Source organism: Durio zibethinus, chromosome 25, assembly GCF_047325235.1.
Source record: "Durio zibethinus cultivar Kanyao isolate XHJ-2024 chromosome 25, ASM4732523v1, whole genome shotgun sequence".
Taxonomy (NCBI): domain Eukaryota; kingdom Viridiplantae; phylum Streptophyta; class Magnoliopsida; order Malvales; family Malvaceae; genus Durio; species Durio zibethinus.
In genome coordinates, this window is record NC_143186.1 from 16,898,615 (window position 1) to 16,914,430 (window position 15,816).

Consider the following 15,816-nt stretch of genomic DNA (forward strand, 5'->3'; position numbering starts at 1 on the left):
AATTAGTTTCTAACATCTTATTTTTTGAAAAGTTTTTGACTGCTTGATTATCAGTTCTAATAATAAATTTTTCAGGTACTAAATAAATATGAAATCTTGTTACTGTATTTTTTATTGCTAACAACTCTTTTGCAAAAATAATATATTTTATTTCATTACATTTATTTTTTTCTAAATTGTAACCACAAATTTTTTTTTATTGTGTACCTTTGATTTAAATACACATCCCCAATGTTGGTCTGAAACATCTATTTCAAGAATGAGTAATTCTCCTAATTTAAGAAGATATACTTTATGTATAAATTTAAGATATGATTTTATTTGTTTAATAATAATAGAATCGTCTTTTGTAAAAAAAAAAGGTATATCCTTTTTTTTAGTTTTTCTTGTAAAACCTTCTTTTTTATAGAGAGATTTTTAATAAATTGTCTTCCATAATTGAGAAGACTTAAAAAACTTTGAAGTTATTTTTTATCTTCCAATTGTTTTGGAAATTCTTTAATTTTTACTATAATATGATTTTGTAAAGTAAGATCATCTGAAGATAAATTTAATCTTAAGAATTCTATATTAGTTTTTTCAAAGTTTATCTTTTTAAGGCTTAATATTATACCATGTTTTATAAATTCTTGAACTATAATATTTAGATGTTTCCTATGCTCATTTAATGTTTCCAAAATATAAGTATATCATCGATATGTATTATACAAAAATCTTTATATTTCTCAAAAATGGTATCCATCCATCTTAGAAAAATTTGTGGAGCATTAAAAAGTCCAAAAGGCATGATTTTCCATTGATAATAACCTTTTGGTGCACTAAATGTTGTCAATGGTTTTGACTTTTCGATTAGCATTATTTGCCAAAATCTTGATTTACAATTAAATTTATTAAAATATTTAGCATTTTTTGTTGAGTTTATTAATACATCTTTTCTAAGAATAAAGTATCCATCAAATATTAAGTTTTGATTAAGCCATTTATAGTTGAGTACCATTATGGCTTGTCTTCTTTTTTGTTTAGCATGATTTCTTACCATAATGCTGGACTTGTATATGGACTAGTAATGGGTTTTATAAGTCATTTTTATAAAAGTTCGTTGATTTTGTACATCAAATTCATCTATATTTTGTTTAGTATAGATCATTGGTTTTACCCTAATTATTTTTTTTGAATCAAGAATTTTTAGACTACAAAAATAAGGACTTCTAGATCATAATTTTAATGGTTTCTCACAAAAAATTTCTTTTAATATTCTATATAATCAGTGTGTTTTACTAATTGATTTAATTTATATTTTCTTGGTTTCAAGTCAAAAATCAGAATCACATATATGTTTATAGTTTTTTACTATAGGTATTTCTATAGATTCTTTATCTATAGTAAAAACAATATTATTGTTATTCAAATAGAATGATAAATAATTGTATATAAAGTTATTTCCTAATTATATATCAGCATACATGAAAAGAAAGCATAAAATTTTTGGGATTATGAATTTTTTGTTCATAAAATAAATAATTTTTTTTTTGGCTTTATATCCTATTATAGTTTCTTTTTCATTGATTCCTATTACTGTTATAGGGTGTTTCATTGGCTCCCATTTTCCTAATGATAAAGCATTACTATTACAATTATATATAGTAGCTCTAGTGTCTATCAAAACATTTAAAGAGTATTGTTTATACTTTTTAAATCTAAATTCTACTACAACATAATTGTAATACATTTTTGGTTTATTTTTTGAAAATGTAATTACTTCATCATTACCAAATTAATATTGGATGATTACGGCCAAACTTCAAATATCATCTTTTCTAATATTTCTAGAAGAAATTGAATTTAAAATCGAGTTTACTAAATTGTAAATTGATTTTTCTTGATTCTGACTATTTGTATCTCTTGAAAAAAAAAAAGAAATATTTATATTTTTTGTACCTATTGCTTGAGGTTGAGAAAGAAAAGATTGCCAATGTGAAACAAATGATTATTCACTAGCAATACTCTTATTCTTTTCATTATCTTTATTCGAGAATGAAGGTATAGAAGAGGTGATGGTAAAACTAGATTGTTACTAGAATTACTTTCTTCGTAATTTTTAAAATACAGGTTATTTCCTAATGTAAAAAATTTCATGGGTTTTATTTTTCTATTAGAAGGAACATGTCCTATAATACTTTTTAATAATCATCTAGTGGGTATTGATAGATATTTAAGATTCATTAATCTTGATTTGATTTTTGAATCAAAAAGTTTGGATTCAAATATTTCTATAATATTGGAATCTATTTTTTTATTTGAAGTAAAAGTATGACTAGTAAATTCATTGATAACTGTCAAGTTTATAGACAGATCATGAGTTACGTTTCTGACTATTTTGTCATTATTCTTAATATAAGGCAGTCTTCTATTAATGGGTCATTAATAGAAATAAAATAATTTGATTTTACTTTAAACCAAATAGCTCTAGAAACAAGATTTGATTATATTCCTCTTGTTAATGCTTTAATAAGATTTTCAAATCTTTTATATAATCAATACTGCTATTAGTGGTATATCATTACCAACTTTGAATAAAACTTTTATAGTTATCATAATTATTCCTAAATGTATATATCTAACTTCAAGATAGTTTTGTTTAATTCACGTGATTTTTTCTTTAGTAAATAAATGAATATCTACAGATTATTGATTAGAATCAGTAGCTATAATATTACCATTGAATTTTTCTATGTGTATTTTTATCCATGGTTTGAATTTTGAAAAGATAAAAAGTTTATATTTCTTTAATGATTATAGTTTTTCTAACAATTCGTTTGAAATAGTAACATATTGTTCTAAGACATCACTTAATTTTATCATTTGCTATTCTTTAGTAGGTGTATTTTTAGTTTCAAAACTAAGTCGATTATTAACTTTCGATATAGTATTATTATTAGGATTGCTGCTGGTATTAAGCATAAAAATTTACTCATCATCATCATAATCATAATCTATTTCAGAAATTAATTCATAAATAATTTCATCTTCAAAAACTTCTTTTCCCAAACAAATTTTTAAATCTTGTTCTTCGAGAGTTTTAATAATTTTTTTAGCATTTTTTTTATTAGGACGTTGAGGTGCTATATGACCTTCCTCATTACAAATAAAATATTTGTATTTGGATTTTTTTTTTTTAAAGTTTTTATTCTAACAAATTTTTTTGTCAAATTTATACATTTTTTGCTTTCATTTAACCAATTTATATCTTTTTTTTTATTTTTGTATATCTTTAAATAGGTTTTAAATTGAGATTTACAATCAAATTTTCATTTATTTTCTAGTATTTTTTTGTATTATTTATCATTAAATTTACTTTTTACTTACTTAACAATCTTTATTTTAAAGTAATGTTCTATAATTTATTTAAAAATAAAATAAATTTTATTTTCTATAAAATCTAAATATTCTTTATCTTTTGCTATAAGATTATAAAATTTTAAATAGTTAGAATACTATTAATTATAGAATTCATTCTAAAGTGATTGTAATTTTAAAAAAATTATTGTTTTCAATTTTTAAAATAAATTTCATTCAATTTTTAATATTCATGAATACATTTATGGTAGAGTTGTAGAGGAGCCAAGTGTCCAAAGTGGGTAAAAATCATTGGAATTGAAAAACGTTTCCGAAAGTACAGAATCGTTTGTTTTGGAGTGTACTTACCAGCAGCTGAGCAGCTAGCTCTAGGTGTTGTTTTAGCAGCAATAAGTATAAAAATGCAACTGCAGCTGAATCTGACGGCTGGCATGTGTCAACCCCACAATTATTGGGCGGTGCCATCATTTGGTAACTTTACAAATTGTTTACACTTTTGGACCTGTTCACTTCTGCTTGGTTTCCTGTCAAACTTCTTCTTTTAGGTCATCTTGAAAAGCAAAGTCATCCTTGTCTTTGAACTACGGCTTCACATTTTTCAAATCTATTGTCACCCTACGGTGCAGTTGATAAAGCGAGGTTCCATTTTCTTTATTAATTATGATTTATTTTTTGTAGAGCGATGTGAAACTAAAATTTTAAATAAATTAAATTAATTAAGAGTCGATTAAGCTCCTTAAAAAGGTTCAAATTTAAATAAAATTTATTATCATATTTTTATGACGTAAATATTTAAATCTAAAATTTTTAAGTATTTTTTTTAAAGTATATCTTCGTGACAAGAAGAATTCAAACATTAATTCAATTAGCATTATTATATCTTTAAATAAAAACGTTAAATTTTGCAATCTAATCAAAGATTATCGTATTTGGTTACCTTCCTTTTTGCACAATAATTTCAAAATGCATGCTATGGTTTTTAGAAGGAAGCATCGAAAATTCAATGGCCAAATCCTTTTCTAGTTCCAACATTGAGCGGACGTCCCATTCTTAGCGTAATCAAAACCACAAACAATTCTTTTCCACACTATTATTTCCTCTTGTATTTTTCCCTATGTCGACTTACCTTTCATTTCCATCCATCAAAATCAATAATAATAACACACTTATTGGCCATGAGCTTTCTCAATCATATGCATTTTTCCTACCCAATTTCGGTTCTTACTCTCCAAAAGACCTAACCAAAATCTAACCAATTGGAAAGCTATCAACCATACTATTGCTTGAATGATGAAACCACAACCACACCACATATGCAAAGATACGTCCGTTCCAAGCAACTTGTTAGCCGTCTCACTTGACTCAAGGGCAAGTCTTGACGACTCGTTTTCTGTTTTTTTGGGTAAAGGAAAAGCTCGAAAATATGAAACAACTATTTTTTTTCATCCACGATTTTGCAACTCAATATAGCGTGTTTTGAAACAATGCTCTTCTCTTTGTGTCATGGTCAAGGGTGTTCTCATTGCATGAGAGAAAAATTTTGCTTTCCAAACTTGCCAAGCTTTTTTTCTTGTTTTCTCAGCCCTATATATACGTTAAGATAAAGTAAACTTCACTCTTCTTCACTTAAGAGTTGAACTTGAAGCCTCCAAAATTTTAAATATTATATATTGGGATGTTGCTTAGAATTTTTTTTTTAATGAAAAAAAAAATCGTTGGATAAGAATAGAGAAAAAAATTACAAATTTTAAACGTTAAATTTATTGGATATCATCTCTTAAATATAATATTTAAATAAATTAAATTAAATATTTTATTAGAAACAAATTAATTTTTTTTTGTAAAAAAAAGACAGTAATTTGAGGATAGAAAAATGTATTGTAAATATTGATATTTTAGTTTCAAATTTATTAGATATTATCTTTTAAAAATAATTATATAAATTAACTGAAATAAATATTATGTTTAAAACAAACTAATTTTAATATCCACTAAAAACAAATCAATTTTAGGTGGCCAAACTTCCCAATTAAGCATGTTTTTAATTTATTTATTTTGGGTCGGCCATATGCTTACTTTAAGATTTGAAAGTAAAACAAAAAAAATCTCACTTTTTCATAAATTAATAATTGAACTCGAAATCTTCATAGCTTAAATCTTAAACATAAGAATGTCGACTCGAACATAAATCAAATAAAATCTTCTCAATTAACTATATATATGATTGTGCTTCGAATATGTGAGGGCATATGATCATAATTATGATACTAAATGAAAGAAAAAAAAATTGAATATTCTTTGTGATAAACGAAGTTGGTGTGAAATAAAAAAAAAAAAAAAACAAATAACAAGCACATGGAAACTGTACAGGTCGGTAAGACAGTGACAAACTACTCGTCGACTTTGGTTATGGTTTTGTAATAAAATATCTGAAATTTTATTTTATTAAAAATAAAATATGGATCTAAGTCTTGAAGAACCATGGCATCTGATCATGTTAGGTCTTGATATATCAACTTTCATAAATCCATCATGAGCTGGATCTAGTTTTATTATAAAGACATTCACACTTGTTGGAACTACCAAATTTAATTATTTATTTTACTTATACACAGATTGAATTTACACACAGTTGCATTAGCAACAAAAATTATATATAGTGAATAATATTAATTAATTTCTTTTCAAAACTTCACTTTACTTTCTTAAATTTCATGTAAAAGATCTCAAATTTTAATTTACTTTATTTCTATTTCGTGTATATGAACATGATTTATCACTTTAAAAGCAGTAACTTCCTATTTTTTAAATTAAAAAAATATAAGATTGGTTTTGTCTAGGGTTGGTATCGGGTCGGGTTCGAGATGGGTTTTGCTCGCCCCGAACCCAACCCGATTTAATATTTTATTAAATTCGAACTTGACTTTATTCGAAATTTTTTTTGATTTTTTATACCTGAACTCGACCCGACTCCGATACCATGTAAACCGAACTCGACCCGACCTGAAATTAATAAAATATTATTTTTTAAAATATAAAATATTATTTTTTAAATATAAATATTTAAAAATATCATTATATAAATATATATAATAAAAAATTAAATAATTAATTAAAAAAATAATTTTTTATATAATATCGGGTCGGATCGAGTTTTAGGTAAATCCGACCCGACACCGAATGTTTCATTATTTTACCCGATCCGATCCGACCCAAAAACTCGAATTTCAAAAAAAAAAAATTGATCCCGTGAAATCGGGTTGGATCGAAACCCGTCGGGGACGGATTAGCTCGCTATCCCTAATTTTGTCTAACTAAGTTATCATCTACTTAATTGATTATTTAATTTTGAGTGCATGCAACATCAAGCTCCAAAATGAATCAAAGATTCAAATGTGGGAAAAATTATAGTAACTATTAAGAATAAACTAAAAACAAATACTACAGGAAAGATAAAAAAAAAAGGGTTTGTCTTTTCGTGAATTGGTCAACTTGTATTGCTGTTAGTGTTAATTAAGGTTAATCTATGGTCGGTCAAGGGTTGCACCACCCATGCTAAAATGGCCACATGGCTGTAATCCCAAATGACCCACCATTCATGGCTGCCGGAGATTCTGGATCTTAAATTAATTAAAGTTTAATCTTTCAAATGATCAACAACTATAATAAAATATTTCATTTATTATTAAACTTGAAAAATCTTTAATATGATATTTAAAATATAAATTTGTTAATTAATATGATAATTTGAGGGTTATTTTTGTGTCATATGTACATTAAAAATGAATGTCATATTAATTAATAAATTCATAATTCAATAATTATAATAAAAAATTTTAAAATTTAATTATTACATTGAATATTTGACTATAAATTAAGAGGTTATTTACAATATTAACCCATTAATTAACAATCCTAACACAAAAAATTAAGCTTTAAATATTGCTTTGAACATGACAATATTGTCTTGTTTTCAAGATTCTCTTTTGGCACATTATGTTAAGTAAAGCCTTGATTTAATTATTACAAGATTAATTTGTGACGGAAAATTTCTTCAAAATCTAGTCAAATATTGGATCCAATGGCACATTTTGGGAAGTGATTAATTAAATTTTAAGGCAATGCCATTGGGAACTGTAAATTTGCTTTTTGTTGGAGTTCGACAATATGGCTAGTGTTTTGTGAGACAAATTGTTGTCTTTAATTGCCCAAATTGATCGTTATATATAGTTTTGTCTTTGCTATTACAATATTACCCCCATGCATGCTGGATGGATGATGATTTTTTTATATAAAAGAAGTCTTAATTTACAATAAAAAATATAAATGTTATAATTTAAATTTTAAAAATTTTAAGTGTTATTCTTTAAAATAATTATATAAATTAATTAAATTAAATGCTAAGTTTAATGGGTAACCTTTTGTATTAGTTCCATGTGGAGTTATATTAATTTATAATTAATTTTTAGTAAACGATCACACGTCTTTTAAATTCTATTGATATATTTAAAGAATGAGTTAATATTAAAAATAATCTTTAAATTTGGAATATTTAATATGATTTTTTTTTTAGAAATATGATATTTAGATTTTAAAAATTTGTAATATGTATTTAAATTATGAATATGTTAATAAATATAATATTTATTCTTAACATTATTAATTTTAAATAATGACACATAATGAATAAATAATTTTTTAAATATCATATTAATTATTAAATTTATAATTTAAAAATTATATAAATTTTTTTAAAAAATTCTTATAACAATATTAAATATTTTTTATTATTTAAATAGACCATTCACAACATTATATCTTAAAAATTAATAAAAAAATATAATAAAAAAACATGTGATAACTTTTTATTTTTTATTGAGATTTTAAATTTTCACTTTAAATGTTTGAGATACTAATCTTAATATCTTATAAGATCTTAAGCGCAGAAATTATTGACACTAAAAATTCATTAAACAAAAATGGCAAAATAAATAAATATTCAACACGAAGAAGAGTCAAACAAATACGTCAACCGTACGCCAATTGTGCACATTACCACGTGGGCAAAAGCCCATGTCACCGCTTGCAAACGTGTCACTTCTCAACACCGGAATGCCTGGTCCATCATTGATCCACAATCAAATGGCCGAAAATTCATTACAGAACGCCCCAACTTCCCCTATATAATTATCCACAAGCACCATCATTTTCCACAACTTTCTAACCTTATTTTCCCGAGAAAAAAGTTAAGCCTTTTCACTAATGGCAAATCTAATGCTTTCTCTAAAAACGGCGTTGATATCGACAGGAATTATATCGGTCGCCGTTTTGTTTAAAGTTTCTGCTCCGTTTGTGACAGAGTTTATAACATCTGGTATTCCTTCAACTTACAGCTTAATACTTTCTTTTCTTCGGCCTCCGTATCTTTACCTTCTTGTCAACGGGATCATCATCTCCATCGTCGCCTCTTCTAAGCTCTCGCAGAAGCAAAACCGTGCTCAGCACAATTCTTCGCTGGAGATAGTTTTGCCGGGTGTTAAGGTTTCAAGTGAAGTGTATAGTAGTGAGTATAATTATGGAAGTGTTGCTGCAAGGGTTGTGGTGGCGGAGGATTTGAAGACGGTGGAGGAGAGTAAGGAAGGGGTGGTGGTGGACGGTGGCGGTGAGGAGGAGCAGGTTAAAGTGGTGATGGAGGTGGAGCCGGTGAGGAGTGAGTCTATGGAGCTTGTGAGTTTGTTGAATGAGAAAGCGGCGGAGAAACCGCCGGTTTCGAAGAGGTTTGGTCAGCGGAAATCTGTGAAAGCGGCTACGGAAGGTAAACTACTAAACTCTCTCGATCTCTTGTATGAGAATTTTAAAATGAAATGCCAAAGTGCATACTTGAAAAGTCAAAATTAACCCTAAGGGTAATGACATGTTCAATTTTTTAATATTTGTCTGTAAGGGTAAAACAGTGAATTTGATAAATGATGGTGCAAAATTTTCAGGGAAAGCTTTGAGAGTGTCGAAGCCAAAACGGCACGACACATTGGAGACAACGTGGAAGACGATAACGGAGGGACGTTCGATGCCGTTAACACGTCACCTGAAGAAATCCGACACGTGGGAACAACGGACTCCAAAGGACCACAATGCTCCTCCCCCTCCTCTCCCCAACACCGTGAAGAAATCCGATACCTTCAGCGAACGCTCCAGGGAATCGTCACTGACTCGTTCTTCTGGCTCGGGAAAACTCAAGAGGGACCCCTCGCTGAGCCAGGACGAGTTGAACCGCCGAGTGGAAGCGTTCATTAAGAAGTTCAATGAGGAAATGAGGTTGCAAAGGCAGGAGTCTTTGAATCAGTATCAGGAGATGATTAGGAGAGGAGCAGAGTAGAGATTTTAGTAACCTCTGAGGGTTAAAAAGTAAAATTTTCTCTTTTCTTTTATTTTACTTTTACCTTTTTTTAGTGGGGTAAATGATTCCTGCTTTGTAAAAAGGTTTTTGTGTTTTTTTGGTTTACTTTTTTTTTTTCCGAAATGTTTTTTATTGGAATTTCATGATTTTATGCATATTAGCCAAATATATTAATGACAGTAATTTTCATTATTTTCCCTTTATATTTAAATAGATGTGTTTCATATAATTGTTTTAAATGGGTTTTTTTTTTTCCATGGGTTGATCATATTAAGCAAAAGATGATAACAATATGCATGAAAAAATTATTTCAATAAATAACAAAAATAATAATAACTATAGTATTTTTAATTTATTGTTTTGTTATATGGTTATTAGTGGTTAGCCTTCACATTAATGATCATGGTTCATGAATTTTCCTTGTTTAAGTTTTGCTCATACTTCCAATTCCATGTCTGTATATATATGATCCAAAATTAAATTCTTTTTCTTTAGAAATAGATGCATTACTATCTTAGGAAATACATTTATGGCAAAGTAAAAATATGATAAAAGTAATTTTTAATCAATCATTTGTGGTCTGAACATTCAAGTCTAGTATTCAATTATATATATTTAAATATTTGATTTAATAGTAGATGTTAATTTTCTGTTTTTTAACAGAGTTTAAATCCATTTTTATCTAAGTAAAAAAAAAAATCAATTATTTGTATACAAACATTTGATTTAATAATTGATATATAAATTTTTGTTCTTCGATTAAATTTAAAATTTTTTTTATCCAACTAAAAAATAAATCAATTATCTATATACGAATATTTGATGTAATAATTTATGCATGATTTTTTTTGTTCTTTGGATAGGGTTCAAAATTTTTTTTAATCTAAATTAGTGCTCATTTGAATTTAATTGTATTTTTTATACAATGTGATTGAATTTATAATATTATTAATTGAATTTAAATATTAATTTTAATAAAATTTATTAAATATAATTTTTTTATTAAAATTTTTTAATCATATTTATAATTTTTAATCATAATTATAATGATTTTATTATTATTTTTAATTTTATTGTAATTAATTTCATCGCGCATTTAAACGAAGCGATAGGCTTAATTTGGATCTAAACGTACCCACGATAGGACTACGTTTTCTATGAAAAATTCGTGCAAAGCGCATTGAACCTGCTTTTTCTTTATAATTTAATTTATTATTTTTCATTTTAATTTTTTATTTAAAAAATATAAAATAATTTTGTTAATTAATAAAATAAAAATATTATTTTTTAAAATGTTTTTATTAATAAAATTATTATTTATAATAAAATTAGTTTAATAATTAATAATTTATTTATTTTATAAATATTAAATAATTTAAAATTTTTATTACATATAAATTTTAATATAATATCTTTAATAATTATTATTTTTTATTATAATTTAACTCATTTTCACCGCTGTGTTATTTTTAAATATATATATTTATTATTAATTTTAATTTTACTGGCATAATAATTAATTTTATTATTATTATTTTTTTTAATTTTAGCGAATTTAACTCTTAAATAACAGGTAAAAAAAAACCTGAGGGAATGTATACCTCAGGTTCTAGCCTCTCCCAGTGTTTTAAATGGTCCCCTATGTCATTAAAAACTGCTTGCATTTATTAATGTTGACCGGTGAGGTCACAGTCTAGTTTAATAGACATTTTGGTTTCTGTTCACTGGTGTCATTTCCTTGAACGATACGGGAGTAAGCTACAGCAATCTTATCCCATAAATTTGGCCCCCCTGCAACTAATTGTTCAAATTTGTCAAAGAATTACTTGTAAAGTCAGGATGATTATGGTTGGCAAATCTCTTTCAAAACCTGATTGTTCAGATTTCGGTTTCAGCAGCTTAAGAAAATGTATGCTAAATATATTCATACATTTTTTTTTTCTTTTTTTATTTGAAAAAGACTCAAACCGACTCGACCACCATTCCTATTCTGACGAACAATAGTGTTTTGATAATCTTTGCATACTAATAATTAATGTCAAGCTAGTTTGTAGAAATATTTGGTATTAGGTGGATTGAAAACGGTCATCTTCCTGACATTTTCATCTATCTTATTCGTATTTCAGATGTAAATTTATCACATCATCATGTTATACCAAATTAGAGCTAGTAAAATTGACCTAATTAATTTGAATTTGAATCGATTTGAATTTGAGATAATTTAAATCTGAAGTGACCCAGATTTCCTTCAACCTGAGATAATCCAATCCAACTCATCCAATTGTCATCTTTATCTAAGCCATTTGCATTCTGTTACACCCTTTTTACTTCATTGAGGATAGGGTTAATAATTTTCAAAGACTACTATTTTATCAGTTAACGAGTTTCATCCATTTCAAAATATGAACAAAGTACAAGGAGTCTGGGAACCTTCAATCTTATTAAAATGGAAATTTAATATATCCTCCAAGTTAGGAAAAATAAACATAAGCTGTTCATATCATGTTTTAAATTTAACTGAAAATGTCACCTTAGACCAAAATGAAAATCACATCTAAACTTGCAGAGATGTCTTTACATTGCCATCGTGGCAGGGAAAAGCCTATCCAAGAAAGTATATATACCTCCACCCAGTAGAAGAGCTCCACTGCGAAAGAAATCAGATTTTAACCATGTGTCAGAGAGCAAATATATACTGCAAATCTAAGAGCAGTTTCTATGAGGAACAAAAAACCAGATGCTTATTGTCACATTGGCGCATGAAGACCGAATTGAGCAATGACAAAAGCTATACCATACCTCACTGGGTTGATCCATGCTGAGAACTTCCTGAATGACAGCAGATTCTGCAAGTACATATACAATAAGTTGAATTTCGGGTTAATAATAATTTTAAGTACATTAGCAGAGAAAGATGGAGCAAGTTGGCGGTAATTAGTTAATGATTTTCTGTAGTTTGGACAACAGATTTGTGTCTTCCAATAACAAAAATGGACATGTATCTTCCAAAACAACAGAATTCAGTTCTAAACAAACGACTTCATGCGTACCTGCAAAGCTCCGGCAAAAGAAGCAGCCAGAAGTAGAGGAGCTACATAGCCAGTTGTGTATGTCAACAGTAAGCTGCCTCCTATTACTGGATCCTGTTATATGGTTGCAACACATTACTTATTATAGCCTTAGCTGCATTACGTAAATATATATATATATATATATATATGGTTTATGCCAAATAAAGACTGATATCATTGTTCTATAGACTTGAAGGTGCATTCACTTTAACAGCTGCAGTCTCTTTCTTTGGTTGTAGATTACCTTGGATGTGGCTACATATCCCAGTAAAGTGGCCAGAACTGGAGTGCTGCAAGGTGAGGCAGCTAATGCAAATGTAAGCCCAGCTAAATATGCTTGGACACCTAAAATATAAAAAAATTTTCAAAATTAACGCCTTTAAAATGTTTTAGAGATTCATTCATATAATTAACTTTTGTTAGGTAGGGGAATATAATCGAATCGGTTACCCGATGGGAAATTGGCAGCCGCAGCACGAGGGTCAAAATTGTTAAAGAAAGACGGAAGTTGTAATTCAATGACCTGCAATGTTAGTTCACAAAGAAAGAAGAATAATTAGATCAGATGTATAACAAACTTGAATTTATGATTGAAACATTTCTAATCTAATAGCAGTGCTACATAAAATTTGAAGCCATCTAGAGTTGTAATTCTGACCACGCCACTTAAAATGCAGAAACTTTAAGGCATAGGAATAACTTGTAACATCCCATTCCAACCCCCCAAGAAATAGATGGCAATAGAAAAACTTAAAAAACCCACAGATTCAAGCACAGATGGCAATGTGACGGACAGGAATAAAGAAGCTTCATACACACTGATAAAAAAAATATGAACTTCAGAGGCAGTTTCTCCTTTATTACCTTTTTTTCAGGAAATCCAAAATATTAAAAGGGAAAAAAAAACCCTGAAATCAACCTTCTATAAGCCTTTTCTTTTTTGCTAGAAGATAGAAATAAATAAATAAAGTGTAAGAATTCCTTCCATATAAATGAGAAAAATTATATGATTGATGACAAAAATTAAATCCCGTTGCTGGAACATTTAACCCTAAAAAAACCCATAAATCAAATAGAAGTAGCTTGATTCAATACCTCAAGTAGATTAAGACCCATAATAACAGCCAAACCCGAAGCAGCCAATGGCAACCCCTGCCCTATCTGTCCATATGCCTTCCCAGCAAAGGAAGCTCCAACACCCAGGAGTGCAAGTGTAGTTGCTAATCCTAGTGAGAAAGCGATTGAATTCACAATAATCTGACCAACAAAGAACCTCAAAGTCATTTGAGAACAAACACTCTTTACATCCATGATTGCATTTGTGTGTCTCATGCATAAGAGAGGGAGGACCCATATATATTTCAATTGGATTTAGTTACATAAACATAGTACACATGCTATAATAACTATCAAGGACAAGTTCAGAAGATACAAATGCTTAGCTAGAATAAGAAACTTCATAAATAGAAAGGTAAAGAAAATACAGAAGAACAGGCTGCATCATCACTGCTGAAAACTCAACCTGAACCAAGATATGTAACTTTAGGCTTTTATGTCATCTATGAGCGAAAATGTTTTTGAATCATTAATTTGTTTCAATTTTCTAATGAAGAGAGCTAGCAATTACGATTGACTTATAACAATATTTCCATATGCAAGTTTCAATGCTTCAATGAAGACCAAAAGGTAGAGGCAAAAAGGAGATGAATCACATAGCAAGCTATTACCTCAGTTTTTCCCTTGCCAGAGCCAAATGCACCTAGAAGGTTCGGATAAGTCAAAAGATCAGCATCAAACATGAGAGGACATGCAAGAAAGTAACAGCATCATTTTTTACAATGCATTGAGCTTTATGCAAAGAATGCGTATTACTTACCAATGTAACCAAGTGTCAAAGGCAAAACACTTAATGTACATGGAGAAAGACTTGTTACAAGACCAGCCCCAAAAATAACAGCCAAACTGCAACGAAAAAAAAAATAATAATAATACCGATTGTCAACCTCAGAAAATAGCGCTGCATTTAAAGGGAAAAGCACAGAAAAGAACCTAGTGAAACTCAAAGCTGATAATTGGCCCTGAACAGCTTCATTAGCCTGCTGGCCAGCTGAATATAGTAGGCCTCCAAACCAATCTCCAGGACTTCCATCAGCCAAAGTGTAAAGAGAAACAGCTTGTTCCTGCCTCAAACGAAATAATTCAAGTTCCTAAGATTATTTATATAACTTGAAGTTGACATACATACTGAAAAAATAAGATGGTATACTAAAGAAAACCAATTTAATCTATGGAAATATTAGCCTATGAAGGTAAATTTTAAAACATTGGGTGGAAAAATGGAACTGGAAAGATAAGAAAAGGGTAAACATTGAACTAACCAAGATATTATCTTCACTTAAAGCCTTTGCAGAGTCAATGGCAACCAAATTTGCCACTAAAAACAATTATAATAGAAATTAAAACTTAAAATATGAAAATAATTAAAAAAAACCCATCACTCATAAAGCAACTTACAACTAAACAAATTATTAGAACGATCATTATATGAAGTTAAAAACATTTCTCAGTAATTACCTGCTATAGTATTTACAAGAGTAAATTTCAAAGATTCAAAATCTTTGCAAAGTTCCTTATTTCCCGTTGGCTTGTTAATGGCCATAGTATATTTTCCTGGAAAAATGAAAAAGTAAAAAGTTTCAGAGCTTAAAATTCGTTAATTTCAACAAATTAAACAGCTAATCAGTTAATATTAACTTACCATAACTGGTTCTTCGGTGATTTTTAAAGCTTGAGATTTTGAAGAAATGAGAGGAGAAGCTGGCGCCGTGGTTTAGGACGAATGCCATATTAAAAGATACGAACTCTGTTCGGCGGTTTAGAAAGCTTTGTGGGGATTTTGAATTTGTTGATTTTTTTTTTCTCGGTAACCAAACAGAAAGAGGGAGATATTTTACAATTTTGTTTCGTGTTTTAACGGTTTTCCCAGTTTAA

At 28.2% G+C, this 15,816-nt stretch overlaps 2 protein-coding genes across 2 annotated transcripts; one reads left to right on the forward strand and one right to left on the reverse strand.

Annotated features, from left to right (window-relative positions):
• The first annotated feature begins 8,551 nt into the window (after positions 1-8,551).
• LOC111276496 (uncharacterized) lies at positions 8,552-9,957 on the forward strand. Its single transcript, XM_022862239.2, has 2 exons — positions 8,552-9,172; positions 9,345-9,957. Exons 1-2 carry the CDS (start codon positions 8,620-8,622, stop codon positions 9,731-9,733), a joined length of 942 nt encoding a protein of 313 aa, XP_022717974.2. The 5' UTR covers positions 8,552-8,619; the 3' UTR covers positions 9,734-9,957.
• A 2,215-nt stretch (positions 9,958-12,172) lies between these two features.
• CCDA (cytochrome c biogenesis protein family) lies at positions 12,173-15,785 on the reverse strand. Its single transcript, XM_022862238.2, has 12 exons — positions 15,584-15,785; positions 15,400-15,495; positions 15,204-15,259; positions 14,875-15,005; positions 14,702-14,787; positions 14,553-14,584; positions 13,921-14,082; positions 13,276-13,348; positions 13,070-13,170; positions 12,805-12,897; positions 12,554-12,600; positions 12,173-12,401 (listed from the first exon to the last, which is right to left on the reverse strand). Exons 1-12 carry the CDS (start codon positions 15,669-15,671, stop codon positions 12,329-12,331), a joined length of 1,038 nt encoding a protein of 345 aa, XP_022717973.2. The 5' UTR covers positions 15,672-15,785; the 3' UTR covers positions 12,173-12,328.
• Positions 15,786-15,816: the final 31 nt, after the last annotated feature.